The 19,394-nt window shown below is 47.0% G+C and overlaps 1 protein-coding gene across 1 annotated transcript in view; it reads right to left on the bottom strand.

Moving 5' to 3' along the window:
* PPP2R5B (protein phosphatase 2 regulatory subunit B'beta) overlaps positions 1 to 19,394 on the bottom strand; it is a 45,996-nt gene that overhangs the window by 9,359 nt on the left and 17,243 nt on the right. Inside the window, exons 2-5 of the mRNA XM_058160039.1 lie at positions 14,331 to 14,527; positions 11,221 to 11,322; positions 9,901 to 9,993; positions 7,244 to 7,374 (exon numbers count right to left, since the gene is read on the bottom strand). Coding sequence (XP_058016022.1) covers positions 7,244 to 7,374; positions 9,901 to 9,993; positions 11,221 to 11,322; positions 14,331 to 14,527 — 523 coding nt within the window. The remainder of the gene's footprint in view (positions 1 to 7,243; positions 7,375 to 9,900; positions 9,994 to 11,220; positions 11,323 to 14,330; positions 14,528 to 19,394) is intronic.

Consider the following 19,394-nt stretch of genomic DNA (forward strand, 5'->3'; position numbering starts at 1 on the left):
GTTTTATTCTTGTCCGTTGTCTTCCCGAAAAACCTCCCCTTTGCCCCCTTTCCCCATCATCCCCACCTTCTCGAAACTCAACAGGGAGCTCCTATATTTACAGCAACCCCGCTTACCGACCGACCGAAGCCACAACGGGCTCCTGATCAAAGCGACTTTTACGATCGTTTTCCCCCCCACTGAACGACTGTCGCATCTCCCTCGGTCGCGTGATCGAAATTGGCCACCGACTTGTATTTTTATGACGGGGGGGGGGGGTGCAGCGTGCCCGGAGGTTACGTCGCGATTCCCCCGTTTGCGGCCTTCTAACATGCAATGTTGATGGAGGGGCGGGAGCCAGAACAACTTGCAAGGATTCACTTAACGGTGGTGGCAAGGAAAAGTCGTACAACAGGGCACGGGCCACGGCATGCCAGCAATCGGCCCGCTCAAACAAGCCAAGCCCCATCTGCGGGATGTGTTGTGACTCGTCCTCCCTCCTCTCCTCAGCCGGGCCCCTCCCGTCTCTAACAGGGCCTTTTATTTATTTATTTATTTCGATTTTTATACCGCCCTTCTCCCGAAGGACTCAGGGCGGTGTACAGCCAAGTAAAAATACACTATATACAGATTAAAAGAAATTAAAAGAAAACATATTATAATGTGGCCGAAAAATTTAAAACAATTTAAAATCTTAAAATATAAATAACCCCAATAAAATTTTAATCCAGTCCCGCTTGAATAAATAGGTGCGTTTTCAGCTCACGCCGAAAAGTCCGAAGATCAGGCACTTGACGTAAACCGGGGGGGAAGCTCATTCCAAAGCGTAGGAGCTCCGACAGAGAAGGCCCTTCCCCTGGGGGCCGCCAGCCGACATTGCTTGGCGGACGGCACCCTGAGAAGACCCTCTCTGTGGGAGTGTACGGGTCGGTGGGAGGCATAAGGTAACAGCAGGCGGTCCCGTAAGTACCCGGGTCCTAAGCCATGGAGCGCTTTAAAGGTGGTAACCAGAATCTTGAAGCGCACCCGAAAGACCACAGGAAGCCAGTGCAAACTGCGCAGGATTGGTGTTACATGGGAGCAACGAGTTGCTCCCACTATTACCCGCGCAGCTGCATTCTGAACTAGCTGCAGCCTCCGGGTGCACTTCAAGGGCAGCCCCATGTAGAGAGCATTGCAATAGTCCAAACGGGAAGTGACAAGGGCATGAGTGACCGTGCATAAGGCATCCCGGTCAAGGAAGGGGCGCAACTGGCGCACCAAGCATACTTGGTGGAAGGCCCTCTTGGAGACGGCCGCCAAATGATCGTCAAACGACAGCCGCCCATCCGAGTCTGATAATGAAGATGAACGGCCTGTCATGCCTCCAGCCCCCGGCCCTGGCCCCATGCCCTGAGAGGATTCAAAGAGTGAAAGGAGAAGCCCAATAAACCTCACTCATACAGCGTGTGTTCCTTTAGCTCAGCCTTCAGAGAAGGAAGCCAGCCAGGTGGTGGAATTACCCGGGCCTACTCCCTCTGACTCCTTCCTTTCCCAGACGCTGACAGCAGATCCAGCTGAAGACAATTCAAAGTGGGTGGACCCTCGCTTCTGGAGATCTGAGAGGCGACGCCAGCAGAAGGCGAGGAGGGGCAGGCCTGGATAAATGCTGAGTCATGGAGCCACACCCCACAGCCTATATAAAAGACCTGCTTTTGGCATTCCAATCTTGAGTCAAGCAAAGTCTTATCGAGTTGGCTGATACCAGACTCTATCGCTGAAGTCACAACTTGGACTCCTGCCTACCCTGATAAACCTCGATGGAACTTGGCAAGCTGCAGAGGCTTCGTTGCCAAGTTGGTCAAGTCGGAGTGGGGGGTGGGACACGACAGGATGCAGGCAATACACAAAACCACAGTCCCTTTCGGTTTGTGGAAAAATCTCTCTGCACGGAACCGGTTATTGGAGCCCAAAAGGTTGGGGGGTACTGCTCTAAATCAGGGGTGAAATGCTCCCGGTTCGGACCACATCGGCCAATCCGGTAGCAATGGCAACGGGTGGTTCAGAGAACCGGTAGCAAAAATCCCTGCCCCCATGCCCAGCTAAGCCGCGCGATCGTCAGAACCTTTTTTTTTTTTTTTTACTTTTAAAAGCATTTTTTTTTAATAACTTCTTTGGCTGAATAGGTTGTAAAAAACATGCTTTTAAAAGATTTTTTTAAAAAAAGGCTCTGACAATCACAGCTGAGCCGCGCGATCGTCAAGAGCCTTTTTTAAAAAAACTTTTAAAAGCATTTTTTTTACAACCTCTTTACAGCCGAATAGGTTTGTAAAAAAAATGCTTTTAAAAGTAAAAAAAAAGCTTGCGTGCCACAGCTGATCATACAACCCCCCCCCCCAATGCAGACTGTTCTACTTACCCCATGCCTCCTTTTGGCGTGCAATGTGCGCACAACTCGCATTTGGTGCTGCGCGCATGCACAGCTGGCAGTGGTGGGATTCAAGTAATTTAACAACCGGTTCTCTGCCCTAATGATTTCTTCCAACAACCAGTTCACCAAACTGCTCAGAAAGTTAACAACCGGTTCTCCCGAAGTGGTGCGAACTGGCTGAATCCCACCACTGACAGCCAGCGAACCGGTAGTAAACCGGTTCAGATTTTACCACTGCTCTAAATAGCCTTCCCACCCCAGAAGGGAGTTCAGCGGGGATCTTAGTCTCACAGGTGAGTTCACACTCAGCCCCACACCTTCCATCTAAGCCTCTGGGTGGGCTTAGTGGCTGCAATCTGCAACCTATCGGGTCATTTGTCCAGCTTATTGTCCAGATCAAAGATCCGTTCCCCAATGAGTCTGCACAACTTATGCAAAACTAGGTTTTTTTTTCTAACCACAAGAAATGGGATGCAAATATTTTAAATTGATGTTTCTCTGACTGTGAAACTGTGGAGTTCGGCTCCCAGAAATCCCCCTCGCCCAGCATCTTCTAATATGGATGGACTTCCACTCCCAGAATTCCCCAGCCAGCATGCTTTAAGATATATGGACTTCAATTCCCAGAATTCCACAATCAGGGGTCTCCAACCTTGGCAACTTTTAAGACTTGTGGACTTCAACTCCCAGAATTCCCCAGCCAGCATGCTTTAAGATGAGTGGTCTTCAACTCCAGCCTGCTGGCTGGGGAATTCTGGGAGTTAAAGGCCATACATTTTAAAGGGGTCAAATCCCCAAAAAAACACTTGGTTTTAAATTCACCCATTTAGGCTTCAAACAAGTCATGATTCTTGGCAAATTATTAAGGCAGTATAAAGCAGGGGTCTCCAACCTTGGTCCCTTTAAGGCTTGTGGACTTAGGACCCATCCTCAAAGTTACAACGGTCACACTTCTCCCGTTCGGTCACCTGACCGCATTTCATCACAATTGGCCATCGTGCGTATTACAGTTGTAACTGTACTCCGACCAGGTTTCCAATAACCAGAATCAATTGGAGGGAAAGCCAGGTTCACTTAGCGACCGGGTGATTCGCTTTAACAATCGTGCGATTCGCTTCACGACCGCAGTCAAACTGGTTGCGAAATGCAGTCCCGATGACTTCATGATTGCGTTGCTTGGCAATTGAAACTCCATCTCTAATTGGGGCTGTGCGTTGAGGATGACCTCTAAGAACAGGGGTCTCCAACCTTGGTCCCTTTAAGACTTGTGGACTTCAACTCCCAGAGTTCCTCAGCCAGCCAGGTTGGAGACTCCTGCTTTGCTGGCTGAGGGACTCTGGGAGTTGAAGTCCACAAGTCTTAAAGGGACCAAGGTTGGAGACTCCTGCTTTGCTGGCTGAGGGACTCTGGGAGTTGAAGTCCACAAGTCTTAAAGGGACCAAGGTTGGAGACTCCTGCTTTGCTGGCTGAGGGACTCTGGGAGTTGAAGTCCACAAGTCTTAAAGGGACCAAGGTTGGAGACTCCTGCTTTGCTGGCTGAGGGACTCTGGGAATTGAAGTCCACAAGCCTTAAAGGGACCAAGGTTGGAGACTCCTGCTTTGCTGGCTGAGGGACTCTGGGAGTTGAAGTCCACAAGTCTTAAAGTGGCCAAGGTTGGAGACTCCTGCTTTGCTGGCTGAGGGACTCTGGGAATTGAAGTCCACAAGCCTTAAAGGGACCAAGGTTGGAGACTCCTGCTTTGCTGGCTGAGGGACTCTGGGAATTGAAGTCCACAAGCCTTAAAGGGACCAAGGTTGGAGACCTCTGCTTTGCTGGCTGAGGGACTCTGGGAGTTGAAGTCCACAAGTCTTAAAGGGACCAAGGTTGGAGACTCCTGCTTTGCTGGCTGAGGGACTCTGGGAATTGAAGTCCACAAGCCTTAAAGGGACCAAGGTTGGAGACTCCTGCTTTGCTGGCTGAGGGACTCTGGGAATTGAAGTCCACAAGCCTTAAAGTGGCCAAGGTTGGAGACCTCTGCTTTGCTGGCTGAGGGACTCTGGGAGTTGAAGTCCACAAGTCTTAAAGGGACCAAGGTTGGAGACTCCTGCTTTGCTGGCTGAGGGACTCTGGGAATTGAAGTCCACAAGCCTTAAAGGGACCAAGGTTGGAGACTCCTGCTTTGCTGGCTGAGGGACTCTGGGAATTGAAGTCCACAAGCCTTAAAGGGACCAAGGTTGGAGACTCCTGCTTTGCTGGCTGAGGGACTCTGGGAATTGAAGTCCACAAGCCTTAAAGGGACCAAGGTTGGAGACTCCTGCTTTGCTGGCTGAGGGACTCTGGGAGTTGAAGTCCACAAGTCTTAAAGGGACCAAGGTTGGAGACCCCTGGTATAAAGGAATCAGCTGCCTGAGAAAATGAGGGGAAGAGCACAGAATTAACTCCTTGTGCCTGCTGGCATGCCTCCCCTCCCCCCCCAATATCTTGACTTTTGAATGATTTCAGCTGGGGATGATGGGCTTTGTCCCCCAACGTATTTAGACAGCATTAGATTAGAGAAAAGGTTGCATGGGCAACTCTCTAGCATAGCGTTTCTCAGGCTTGGCTACTTAAAGGCTGGTGGACTTCAACTCCCAGAATTCCCTAGCCAGCAGGTTGGAGTTGAAGTCCACCCATCTTAAAGCATGCCGGCTGGGGGATTCTGGGAGCAGAAGTCCACCCCTCTTAAACCATGCTGGCTGGGGGATTCTGGGAGTGGAAGTCCACCCCTCTTAAAGCATGCCGGCTGGGGGATTCTGGGAGCAGAAGTCCACCCCTCTTAAACCATGCCGGCTGGGGGATTCTGGGAGTGGAAGTCTACCTATTTTAAACCATGCTGGCTGAGGGATTCTGGGAGTGGAAGTCCACCCATCTTAAAGCATGCCGGCTGGGGGATTCTGGGAGTGGAAATCCACCCATTTTAAAGCATGCTGGCTGAGGGATTCTGGGAGTGGAAGTCCACCCATCTTAAAGCATGCCGGCTGGGGGATTCTGGGAGCGGAAGTCCTCCCCTCTTAAAGCATGCCGGCTGGGGGATTCTGGGAGCGGAAGTCCTCCCCTCTTAAAGCATGCCGGCTGGGGGATTCTGGGAGTGGAAGTTCTCCCCTCTTAAAGCATGCCGGCTGGGGGATTCTGGGAGTGGAAGTCCTCCCCTCTTAAAGCATGAAGGCTGGGGGATTCTGGGAGTGGAAATCCACCCATTTTAAAGCATGCCGGCTGAGGGATTCTGGGAGTGGAAGTCCACCCCTCTTAAAGCATGCTGGCTGAGGGATTCTGGGAGTGGAAGTCCACCCCTCTTAAAGCATGCCGGCTGGAGGATTCTGGGAGTGGAAGTCCTCCCCTCTTAAACCATGCTGGCTGAGGGATTCTGGGAGTGGAAGTCCACCCATCTTAAAGCATGCCGGCTGGGGGATTCTGGGAGTGGAAGTCTACCTATTTTAAACCATGCTGGCTGAGGGATTCTGGGAGTGGAAGTCCACCCATCTTAAAGCATGCCGGCTGGGGGATTCTGGGAGTGGAAGTCCTCCCCTCTTAAAGCATGAAGGCTGGGGGATTCTGGGAGTGGAAATCCACCCATTTTAAAGCATGCCGGCTGAGGGATTCTGGGAGTGGAAGTCCACCCCTCTTAAAGCATGCTGGCTGAGGGATTCTGGGAGTGGAAGTCCACCCCTCTTAAAGCATGCCGGCTGGAGGATTCTGGGAGTGGAAGTCCTCCCCTCTTAAACCATGCTGGCTGAGGGATTCTGGGAGTGGAAGTCCACCCATCTTAAAGCATGCCGGCTGGGGGATTCTGGGAGTGGAAGTCTACCTATTTTAAACCATGCTGGCTGAGGGATTCTGGGAGTGGAAGTCCACCCATCTTAAAGCATGCCGGCTGGGGGATTCTGGGAGTGGAAGTCCTCCCCTCTTAAAGCATGAAGGCTGGGGGATTCTGGGAGTGGAAATCCACCCATTTTAAAGCATGCCGGCTGAGGGATTCTGGGAGTGGAAGTCCACCCCTCTTAAAGCATGCTGGCTGAGGGATTCTGGGAGTGGAAGTCCACCCCTCTTAAAGCATGCCGGCTGGAGGATTCTGGGAGTGGAAGTCCTCCCCTCTTAAACCATGCTGGCTGAGGGATTCTGGGAGTGGAAGTCCACCCATCTTAAAGCATGCCGGCTGGGGGATTCTGGGAGTGGAAGTCTACCTATTTTAAACCATGCTGGCTGAGGGATTCTGGGAGTGGAAGTCCACCCATCTTAAAGCATGCCGGCTGGGGGATTCTGGGAGTGGAAGTCCTCCCCTCTTAAAGCATGAAGGCTGGGGGATTCTGGGAGTGGAAATCCACCCATTTTAAAGCATGCCGGCTGAGGGATTCTGGGAGTGGAAGTCCACCCCTCTTAAAGCATGCTGGCTGAGGGATTCTGGGAGTGGAAGTCCACCCCTCTTAAAGCATGCCGGCTGGAGGATTCTGGGAGTGGAAGTCCTCCCCTCTTAAACCATGCTGGCTGAGGGATTCTGGGAGTGGAAGTCCACCCATCTTAAAGCATGCCGGCTGGGGGATTCTGGGAGTGGAAGTCTACCTATTTTAAACCATGCTGGCTGAGGGATTCTGGGAGTGGAAGTCCACCCATCTTAAAGCATGCCGGCTGGGGGATTCTGGGAGTGGAAGTCCACCCTTCTTAAAGTTGCCAACATTGAAAACTGCTCCTCAGGCTCAGTTAATAAGGTTCTCTCCTTGGAATGAATCAGAAAATTTTGTGCAAGGTTCAAAATTAGGAAAGGTTGTGCATGGCACACAACACTCCTTGATTGTTCAGGATGAAAACGCAGGCAAACCGAAGGCAAGGAAGCCCCTCACCTCAAAAAAATGTTATTGCATTGCTTGCGAATATATGCCCGAAGGCCCAGGAATTTGCCATAAACCCGGTGAAGGATGGTCTTGAGGTATTCACGCTCCCTGGGGTCTTCGCTGTCGAACAATTCCAGCAGCTGGAGGATGGCGAAAGAGAAAAAGAGCGCATTGGCAAGGATTTCGAAAACGTTTCCCATTTCGTGACCTCAGTTGGATTGTAAGTTATATTTTATTATTCTATTCTATTCTATTCTATTCTATTCTATTCTATTCTATTCTATTCTATTCTATTCCATTCCATTCCATTCCTCCTCTTCCATTCCATTCCATATTCTATTTCATTCCATATTTTCTATTCTATTCTCTTCCATTCCATTCCATTCCATTCCTTTCCATATTTTCTATTCTATTCTATTCTATTCTATTCTATTCCATTCCATTCCATTCTATTTCATTCCATATTTTCTATTCTCTTTCATTCCATTCCATTCCATTCCATATTTTCTATTCTCTTCCATTCCATTCCATTCCAAATTTTCTATTCTATTCTATTCTATTCTATTCTATTCTATTCTATTCTATTCTTTCCATATTCTATTCTATTCTATTCCATTCCATTCTATTTCATTCCATATTTTCTATTCTCTTTCATTCCATTCCATATTTTCTATTCTATTCTATTCTATTCTATTCTATTCTATTCTATTCTATTCTATTCTATTCTATTCTATTCTATTCTATTCTCCATTCTGTTCCATTCCATTCCATTCCATCCCATTCGATTCCATTCCATATTTTCTATTCTCTTTCATTCCATTCCATTCCATGTTATATATTATTCTATTTCTACTTCTATTCTTTTACTGAATAACATTCTGTCCGATCGTATCCTAATTTTAGAATGTTATTTTATTTTTTGCCTTGGCCCCATTCCTCATTTGTGGGGCGGCTCTTCCTAGCCTAGGCAGGTAATTCTCAACATATGACCTCAATTAGCTCCAGACTCCAGCTAGTCATCAGAATAAGCTAGTCATCGTCTAACTAGGCCAGATTTTATTCCAGATAGTCCTCCGCTTACAAGCATTCGTTTAGTGACCGTTCACAGCTACAACAGCACTGAAAGAAGTGACTTATGACCTCGTTTCACACTTATGACGGTTGCAGCATCCCCATGATCACATGGTCAATATTTAAATGCTTGGCAACTGGAATGTACTTATGATGGTTGCATCCTGATCACATGATCAGGTCACATGATCCACAGGTCACATGATCCTCTTTTTGCCACCTTCTGACACTTAACAACTGCAATAGCTCACTTAAGAACCGTGGCAAGAAAAGTCGTAAAAAGGATAAAAATCACTTGACTGTCTTGCTTAGCAGCAGACATTTTGGGCTCCTGAACCTTTTTTTTTTTTTTTTGCTGCAGTCATTAAGTGAATCACACAGTTGTTAAGAAAATCCAGAAGCCAGCTGGATAATTGCAGGACTGCAAGTGGCTTTTTTCCTCTTTCAATGGTTCAACACGTAGAGCAAAAAATTACTTAATTCAAATAATCTAAATTCTATAGTTAATAATCTAAATTCTATAGTTAATTAGTTAGCACGCAGAACTTGGACACTAGACGGATCATCCTGGATCTCAACAGACCAAGCTGCATTGAACGTTGAGGAGTTTCCAGAGAGCAAACAAGAACAGAAAATACAGAATAATAGTGTTTGGAGGGACCTCGGAGGTCTTCTAGTCTAGCGGTCACCTACTGGTGGTCCGTGGACCACCGTTGGTCTGCAAGAAAATTTTGGTGGTCCCCAGAAAAATTATTTGCGTTTTTTATATTGTACTAAATCAGGGGTCCTCAAATTGGGCCGGATACGTGCAATTGTGTTGCTGCAGAGAGTTTCCCCCTTTGGGGTCTTTTTGTGAGGGTTGGAAAGGGGCAGAAATTCTGACTTGGGGTCTGCTTCAGCCGCCTGGTGTAGGGCTTTGGGCGAAGGCTGGAAGGAAGTGCTGCTGGTGGCGAAGAGCCGGAGGGCCTCATTCCAGTGGGACTGCATCATGGCCTGGAACTGGCTGACGATCTCAGCTTGCTGAGCCTCCAGGCGCCGGTACTTGGCCTTGCACTCCCGCAGGTCTTCCCTCTGCTTGGAAAGCCTAATGCTCCTAGTCCTCAGTGAGGTGCTTCTGCTGAGCCTCCTTCTCGGTCAGATCCAATTTGAACTGAGCCGTTTTGCCAACTCTTTTCTCATGGTGGCTGCTTCCTATTGGGGCCCTAAGGAGCAACTGCTTCCTATTGGGGCCCTAAGGAGCCTGGGCGGGCAGGCGAGAAGTAGCTGGGAGGGGGGTGCGAATAGAGGCTGGCGAGGCACCCCTCAACATGAGTGACATCGAGTTGGCCACCCAGTCACACGACCACCTAGCCACGCCCACCCAGCCAATCATTAGGCAGATCATATTAGTGGTCCGCAGGATTTAAAATTATGAATGTTGTGGTCCCTGAGGTCCGAAGGGTTGGGGGACCCCTGATCTAGTCTAACCCCTGCCCAATCAGGAGACCCTATACACTCATGATGGCGAACCTATGGCAGAGCAACCAAGACCTCTGGAGGAAAGCCTTCCCACCATGATTCCTAGCCATAAAACCCTCCCTTTCCCTCTCACTTACCATCAATACGAATTTCTGGTCTATGTATCTCTTGGCAACCGAGGGTTGGAAGTCTGGACTTTCAAGGAACCGGAGGAAAAATTCATATACAAGCTGGAAACAGAGACACACACACACACAGAGAAAGGGAATCGATCAAATCCAACTCAACTTTCTTCTCCCACTGGGAGGCAAAGCCTTGAAAAGATGGAAGTTCCACCAGGCCCTTTCCTCCAGCCAGGGATACATCCAAACCCATGAGCCACTCCTCAAGGAGGCATCTCAAGGTTGACTCAGCCTTCCATCCTTCCCAGGTCAGTAAAATAAGGACCCAGATTGTTGGGGGCAAAATGCTGACTCTGTAAAATGCTTAGAGAGGGCTGTAAAGGCACTGTGAAGCGGTATGTAAGTCTAAGGGCTATTGCTATTTTTTTTTTCCTTCCTTCCTTCCTTCCTTCCTTCCTTCCTTCCTTCCTTCCTTCCTTCCTCCCTCCCTTTCCTTCCCTTCCCTTCCCTTCCCTTCCCTCCCTCCCTCCTGTGGTGGAACAGTGGTTAGAATGCAGGATTGCAGGCTAATTCTGCCCACAGCCAGGAGTTTGAAGCGGAATATAAGTTTAAATGCTATTGCTACCCTGTTTTCCCCAAAATAAGACATCCCCTGATAATAAGCCCAATCGCGCTTTTGAGTGCATGGCAATAAAGCCAAGCACTTATTTCAGGGTTCAATAAAATATAAGACAGGGTCTTATTTTTGGGGAAACATGGTATTTTTTTTCCTTCCTTCCTTCCTTCCTTCCTTCCTTCCTTCCTTCCTTCCTTCCTTCCTTCCTTCCTTCCTTCCTTCCTTTTCTTCTTTCCTTCCTTCCTTCCTTCCTCTGTCCACTGCCAGTAGTTCAATCCTGACTGGCTGAAGGTTGACTGAACCTTCCATCCTTCCGAGGTGAGTAAAATGAGGACCCAGATTGTTGGGGGCAAGAGGCTGACTCTGTAAACCGCTTAGGGCTGTATGGCACTGTGAAGCGGGATATAAGTCTTAGTGCTATTGCTATTTCCCTTTCTTCCTTCCTTCCTTCCTTCCTTCCTTCCTTCCTTCCTTCCTTCCTTCCTTCCTTCCTTCCTTCCTTCCTTCCTTCCTTTCTCTGCCCACTGCCAGAACCTGACCAGCTCAAGATTGACTCAACCTTCTGTCCTTCCGAGGTGGGTAAAATGAGGACCCAGATTATTGGGGGAAAGAGGCTGACTCTGTAAACCACTTAGAGAGAGCTGTAAAAGCACTACAACGCGGTATATAAGTGTAAGTGCTATTGCTATTAATTTTATGGTCTTCAGAAGTTCTCTTACCTGGAGATGGGGCCAAGACGGTTCCAGGTTTGGTTCATCTTCTTCGGGATCGAACTCGGGGTTTTCACTGGGTGGAAGAATTCGGAAAATGTTGACTGAGATCTGGAGGGAGAAGGGAGAAATCAGCGCCAAGCCCAAAACCTGGAATTAAGACCACCTTTCAAGGGCAACCAAAAACAGACTCCACACAAACTTCAGATCCACAGCTAAGCCCAAGGAGCGGGGGGAGGGGGGAGAGAAATAACAGGAGCAATTCAACCTAGAACTAAGTGGAAATTTCCTTACAGTGAGAACAATTAATCAGGGGAACAGCTTGCCACCAGAAGTTGTGGACGCTCCATCACTGGAGGCTTTTAAGAAGAGATTGGAGAGCTATTTGTCTGGGATGGTATAGGGCAGGGGTCTCCAACCTTGGCAACTTTAAGCCTGGAGGACTTCAACTCCCAGAATTCCCCAGCCAGCAAAGCTGGCTGGGGAATTCTGGGAGTTGAAGTCCTCCAGGCTTAAAGTTGCCAAGGTTGGAGACCCCTGGTATAGGGTCTCCTGCTTGAGCAGGGGGTTGGACTAGAAGATCTCCAAGGTCCCTCCCAACCCTGTTATTGTTTTTTTGCTTTTATTATACATCAATTTTGGAGGGGAGGGGTCTTCAGGTCAGTGTTGACACCTAGCAACTGACAGGACCGGTCCCTGCGTGTTTTTTTGGCAAGGTTTTTCATAAGTGGCTTGCCATTGCCTCCTTCCTAGGGCTGAGGGAGAGCGACAGGCCCAAGGTCAGCCAGCTGGCTTTGTGCCTAAGGCGGGAACTAGAACTCACCCTTGCCTGGTTGCTAGCCTGGTGCCTAAACTACAACACCAGACTGGCTCCCAGCCATCCATAGCGCCATTTTATGTTGATTTTTTTAAATGATTAAATCAGTGGTGAAATTCAAATTTTTTTACTACGGCTTGGTGGGTGTGGCAGGGGAAGGATATTGCAAGATCTCCATTCCCACCCCACTATGGGGCCAGCCAGAGGTGGTATTTGCCGGTTCTCCAAACTACTCAAAATTTCCGCTACCGGTTCTCCAGAACCTGTCAGAACCTGCTGGATTTCACCCCTGGATTAAACCGTGACTAATTGTAAAGCAAATTCTACATTTGTCTGTTTTACTAATTTAAACAATGAATAATGAATAAACGTTGACTGTTTTCTGCATGTTTATGAATGTGTCCCACTAATTAACCCATTTTATGTAACTCAGCTCTCCCATTCGAGTTTGAAACTCCTATTTTAAACTATTGGAAGACTGAATATACCAATGACTGCATCTCCAATGATCCATCTGTTAAGCTACTGAAGTTCGCAGATGACACAACAGTGATTGGTCTCATTCGAGACGATGACGAATCCGCATATAGACGAGAGGTCAAACGACTAGCCTTGTGGTGCAACCAAAACAATCTGGAACTGAACACACTCAAAACCGTAGAAATGGTGGTAGACTTTAGGAAAAACCCTTCCATACTTCCACCTCTCACAATACTTGACAACACAGTATCAACAGTAGAAACCTTCAAATTTCTAGGTTCTATCATATCGCAAGATCTAAAATGGACAGCTAACATCAAAAACATCATTAAAAAAGGACAACAAAGACTGTTCTTTCTGCGCCAACTCAGTAAGCTCAAACTGCCCAAGGAGCTGCTGATCCAGTTCTACAGAGGAATTATTGAGTCTGTCATTTGCACCTCTATAACTGTCTGGTTCGGTTCTGCAACCCAACAAGAAAAACACAGACTTCAGAGGATAATTAGAACTGCAGAAAAAATAATTGCTACCAACCTGCCTTCCATTGAGGACCTGTATACTGCACGAATCAAGAAGAGGGCCGTGAAAATATTTACAGGCCCCTTGCATCCTGGACATAAACTGTTTCAACTCCTACCCTCAAAACGACGCTATAGAGCACTGCACACCAGAACAACTAGACACAAGAACAGTTTTTCCCCGAAGGCCATCACTCTGCTAAACAAATAATTCCCTCAACACTGTCAAACTATTTGCTAAATCTGCACTACTATTAATCGTTTCATAGTTCCCATCACCCATCTCTTTCCATTTATGACTGTATGACAGTAACTTTGTTGCTGGCAATCCTTATGATTTATATTGATATATTGACCATCAATTTTGTTGTAAATGTTGTACCTTGATGAACGTATCTTTTCTTTTATGTACACTGAGAGCCTATGCACCAAGACAAATTCCTTGTGTGTCCAATCACACTTGGCCAATAAAAATTCTATTCTATGAAAGCTTAGATCGGATTCTCCAAAATAATTTAACCGCAACGGCATTAAAATTTAAAGAAGTTATAACTTAAATTCAACAAAGAAGTCATAATTTAACTTCTCCGATTCCCTGAAAACAAAATATAAAAGGTATCTTAATCTTTTCTTCCTTTCGACAGCATGCATGTCGTCTTCGATTCAGCTTCGCCTTCCCCTGGATAAATCTAAGGATGAGTAATGCTCTAGGTAAGTAATTCCATTGTTCCATTTTTCTTGATCTTTTTCCTTCTTACTTTCATAAAAAGAGCAACGGATCAAGATCAAACTCAGGAAGGTTGGTGCAGGGAGACCTCAAGTTCCAACAGTTCGTTTAGTGACCTCCCAAAGTTACGACGGCATTGAAAACAGTGACTGAGGACCTTTTTTTCCACACTTAACGACGGCTGCAGCCTCTCCTCGGTCACGTGATCAAAATTCACAGGCTTGGCAACCTGATTCACATTTACGACGGCTGCCGTGTCCCAAGGTCGTGCGATCCCCTTTTTTTGTGACCTTTTCACAAGCAAAATCGGTGCGGAAGCCGGATTCCCTTAACGACCGTGGTGCTAATGTAAAAACCGCAAGTGATTCACTTAACAACGGTGACTAGAAAGGTCGTAAAATGGGGCAAGGCTCACTTACCGTCTCACTTAGCAACAGCTATTTGGGGGCTCTACTGCGGGCATAAGTCAAGGGCTACCTGAAATACGAGCCTAGGTTCCTACTCCCATGCCCATCGTACCCCACTGGCCCCATTACTCTGTCCCCCACTTCCCAGGTTTTTTCGGCCAGCCGTTTACCATCTTGATGATCTCGGGATAGAGTGGTTCGATGAGGATGCCACGGTTAGTGGCCACGCACTCCACCAGTTCGTTCAGGGCTGCCCGCTTGATCTCCTTGCCCTTCAGGTCAGCAACGCAGTCCAGGAAGTCGAAGACGATGGAGCATTGCTGAAGCTTCTTGCACAGAAGGTCGTGCAGCTCAGAAACTGGAGCATCTACAGGGGTGAAGCAGAGACAACGTGAGAATTCATACAGCAATGGCACTTAAGACTTATCTACCGCTTCACTGTGCTTTTACAGCCCTCTCTAAGCGCTTTACAGAGTCAGCCTCTTGCCCCCCAACAATCTGGGTCCTCATTTTACCCACCTCGGAAGGACGGAAGGCTGAGTTGATCTTGAGCCGCTCAGGATCAAACTCCTGGCAGTGGGCAGAGTTAGTCTGCAATATTGCATTCTAACCAGAAGGAAGGAAATGGAAAGAAAAGGATGGATGGAAGGAAGGAAGGAAGGAAGGAAGGAAGGAAGGAAGGAAGGAAGGAAGGAAGGAAGGAAGGAAGGAAGGGAGCATTTAGCCTTACAAACCACAGTGCCTTGCCAGCCCTCTCTTAGCAGTTTACAGAGTCAGCCTCTTGCTCCCCAACAATCTGGCTCCTCATTTTACCCACCTTGGAAGGACAGAAGGCTGAGTCAACGTTTAGAAAGAAGGAAGGAAGGAAGGAAGGAAGGAAGGAAGGAGAGGGGAAAGAGAGAGGAGGGAGGGAGGGAAGGAAGGAAGGAAGGACAGTAGCAATAGTACTTAGACTTATCTACCGCTTCACAATGCTTTTACAGGCCCCTCTAAGCTGTTTACAGAGTCAGCCTCTTGCCCCCAAAACTCTGGGTCCTCATTTTACCCACCTCAGAAAGATGGAAGGCTGAGTCAATCTTGAGCCGATCAGAATCGAACTCCTGGCAGTGGGCAGTTAGCCTACAATAATGCACTCTAACCACTGCACCACCACGGCCCTTCCTTCCTTCCTTCCTTCCTTCCTTCCTTCCTTCCTTCCTTCCTTCCTTCCTTCCTTCCTTCCTTCCCACTTAACAATAGACTTATATACCACTTCACAGTGCTTTTACAGCCCTCTCTAAACTGTTTACAGAGTCAGCCTCTTGCCCCCCAAAATCTGGATCCTCATTTTACAGACCTCGGAAGGATGGAAGGCTGAGTCAACTTTTAGGAAGAAGGAAGGAAAATACCATGTTTCCCCGAAAATAAGACCCTGTCTTATATTTTTTTGAACCCTGAAATAAGCGCTTGGCCTTACTGCCATGCGCTCAAAAGCCCGACTGAGCTTATTATCAGGGGATGTCTTATTTTGCAATAGCATTTAAACTTATATTCCGCTTCCAGCTCCTGGCTGTGGGCAGAATTAGCCTGCAATCCTGCATTCTGGGCGTAATCTGGGCGTCCTCCTGGATGCACGGCTGTCTTTAGAAGATAATATGATAGCCGTCACCAGGGGAGCCTTTCATCAGGTTCGCCTGATACGCCAGTTACGCCCCTTTCTGAATCGGGCTTCCTTATGCACGGTCGCTCATGCCCTTGTTACATCCCGCCTGGACTACTGTAATGCTCTCTACATGGGGCTCCCCTTGAAGTGTGCCCGGAGACTCCAACTGGTCCAGAATGCGGCTGCGCGGGTGATAGAGGGAGCACCTTTTGGCTCCCGTGTAACACCCCTCCTGCGTAATCTGCACTGGCTCCCAGTGGTCTTCCGGGTTCACTTTAAGGTACTTGTCATCACCTTTAAAACGCTCCATGGCCTAGGGCCAGGATATTTACGGAACCGCCTACTGCCACCATTAGCCTCTCACCGACCAGTGCGCTCTCACAGAGAGGGACTCCTCCGGATACCGTCAGCTAAACAATGTCGGCTGGCAACCTCTTCGGGGAGGGCCTTCTCTGGGGCCCCTACCTCTGGACCGAGCTCCCTCTGGGGCTTCGTCAACTCCCCGATCTCAAGTCCTTCCGCCGCGAGCTGAAGACGCTGCTGTTTCGAAGAGCAGGACTAGCCTGAATGTAGTTTTAAATTGGGATTTTTAAAAAAGGGGTTTAATTGAGGTTTTAAATTTGTATTTAAAAGTTAGAGCATCAATTGAATTTAACTATCTATTCTTTAGCTGTTTTTTATCTATTATATGTTTTCTGTTGTTTTTTGTCTGTGAACCGCCCTGAGTCCTTCGGGAGATGGGCGGTATACAAATATAATAAATAATAATAATAATAATAATTCTAACCACTATTCCACCACAGGAGGGAGGGAGGGAGGGAGGGAAGGAAGGAAGGAAGGAAGGAAGGAAGGAAGGAAGGAAAATAACAATAGTCCTTAGACTTATATACCGCTTCACAGTGCCTTTCCAGCCCTCTCTAAGCGGTTTACAGAGTCAGCCTCTTTCCCCCAACAATCTGGGTCCTCATTTTACCCACCTCGGAAGGATGGAAGGCTGAGTTAACCTTTAGGAGGGAGGGAGGGAGGGAGGGAGGAAGGAAGGAAGGAAGGAAGGAATGAAGGAAGAGAGCAATAGCACTTAGACTTATATCCCGCTTCACAGTGCTTTCTAGCCCTCTCTAAGCGGTTTACAGAGTCAGCCTCTTCCCCCCAACAATCTGGCTATTCATTTTATCGGCCTCGGAAGGACGGTCAGGATCGAACTCCTGGCAGTCGGCAGAGTCAGCCTGAAATACTCCATCGTAACCACCGCGCCACCACGGCTCGTACCATGGGATCCTCCACAAGTAAACAGAGGTCCCGTGAGAATTTACAAGAGGCCTCATATGTTGAAGCACATGCGTGGCTATCTCTTTCCCTTCACTGTCATCCAGCTTGGTGGCATGACTGGAATAACACGCATGACACCTCCTTTCGCTCTTTCCCGCTGCTTTTGAAGGGAAAGAGCAGAGCTGTTGAGCATTGCCAACGGCTGCGCATACAACCATCAACAACGCTGGAAATCCTTGGCGGTCGCGGGAAGGCACCACGGTTCAGAATTGGATTGGGAAAGCTGTATCTCTAACTCAACAGACCTGGGAAAATCTCCCCCCCCCCACTCTATCTCTGGGGTCTAATTGCTATCAAGCAACACCACGCAACAGCAATTAACAGGATATTTTAATTACAGTGCTTTACGGCCGCACTTCAAAGACGGCTCGTAAAACTTTATGGCTAGTACTGTACATGGAAATATCACAATTCATAGACGGGTGACTCACAACCGGTGGCAGAACACAAATTCTGTGCTGTTGCAATGTCCAAAAGAAAAAAAAATCGGTTACAGGATTATAGCTGTCAACTTGTGCCAATTTTTTGGGAGATGTTGCTAACAATTTTTGGAAAATTATATTTACACACAGACGTATCGGCTCACTGCTCACGTAACTGTTTGCAAACATGTATTTTCTTAGCCGGGATGTTATTATCCACTATTAATGTCGGTACTTTTTTTTTCATATATTGTAAACAACGATGTCTATTGCTGTGTCTATGACCGTAATAAAGTTCTATTCTTTTCTATTCTTTGTGAACGATGGCAAACTCACAAAAGCAATGAGAGACTCCTTTAATTACCTGATATTCTACTCTTGCTATTAATTGTTAACTGCTAACTTTTAAAAGCTTTTCGTAAGGAAAGATGATGTTTATTATTATGTATGATGGATATATAAATATGATGGATTATAAGGTATGCTGAGGAATAATTTTTGATATTACAACCTTGGAAGATGGGATACTGTTTATTACAGAAGATTGGATTCTAAACTTAATGGACTTAGATGGGAAGGTAGAATTATCAGCATATTTGAAAGATTATTTTTGAAAGATATATATATAATGGAGATTGAAATAACAAAATACTAAATAGCTTTTAAACGAATAGAAGGTAATTGTATTAGTATTAATATTTTCCTTTTTCTTCTTTTTTTATGGAAAAGAGGAGTTGAGGTTCAAGAAGAGGGATGGGATTTTATGTTAATTAGCATATTTTAGTTTATGATTGTTAAATATGATACCCTGTATTTGCTCTGGAAGTAGGGGGAGAAGGGGGGGAAGGAGGGAGGAGAGAGGGGGGATGTATGGGGGAAAAAAATCTTGTACAACTTTTTCAATAAAAGCTTTTTGCTTGGTTTTGAAAATTCCTTTTTCATAATCGTTGCTTGATTGTGTAAATAAACTTCGATTGCTTGATTGATTGCAAGTCAAAGGGGACTTACAACCCGTGCATTTTTTTTTTTTTAAAAAAGAGTCACCGGGATCCAAAAACCAACAGAAAAACCATTCCCAAAATAACTGCGGAGGGGAGGGGTGACCACCAAGTCGCCAGAAAGTGAGGCTCAACTCAAGACACTTCACTTCCAAAAATTCCTGCGGTGGGAAATATATATATATATATTCTGTTAATTTCTGGGCGCGTCTGGTTAAAAAAATAATAATTACAAAGGGTGTAGCTCCCTCAAAGAAAAAAAAAATGCTTGCCTGGATAGACATGCGTACCTCTCAGATATAACTGACTAAGCAGCCATAAATATATTATAAGCTTATATTGCAGACGTAAGTCTACATTTAAATTTGCAGGGCAATTAAGCTTTGGAAGAAGCTGAAACTGGATCTGCTTCTTGCAAGGCGGAGAGTTGTTTGACCTTTCCTGCGTTCCCACGGCTTAGCTCCACCGCTGATCTTTCCGTGGCCTCCGCAGGCAAAACTTTCACTCTATTTTCAGTGACTTTGTTCCTTTCCTAAAATAGGGCCAGAAGAACGCTCCAAATGTTTACAAATCGTCCAGTAAATACAGACACAACTCCTCCCCCCCCCAATCTACGTACCAGGGAAGCTAACCCTGAAGGTTAGGTTTAAATCTGCCGCTGTCCTCTTGTCACCCCAAAATATTTCAGTTGACAAATGGGGAGGAGGGGATTTTTTTGAGACCCGCGTGCATACGGTCCTACGTTTGGGAGTTACTTGAGGCTATCAGGCCCAGCCTCTCTGCTCAGTGTAGGAATCCACCCCAGATAGATAAGCGTCTAACTTGTGCATTTGAGACATCCAG

The sequence above is a fragment of the Ahaetulla prasina genome, chromosome 17 (assembly GCF_028640845.1).
Source record: "Ahaetulla prasina isolate Xishuangbanna chromosome 17, ASM2864084v1, whole genome shotgun sequence".
Lineage (NCBI taxonomy): Eukaryota > Metazoa > Chordata > Lepidosauria > Squamata > Colubridae > Ahaetulla > Ahaetulla prasina.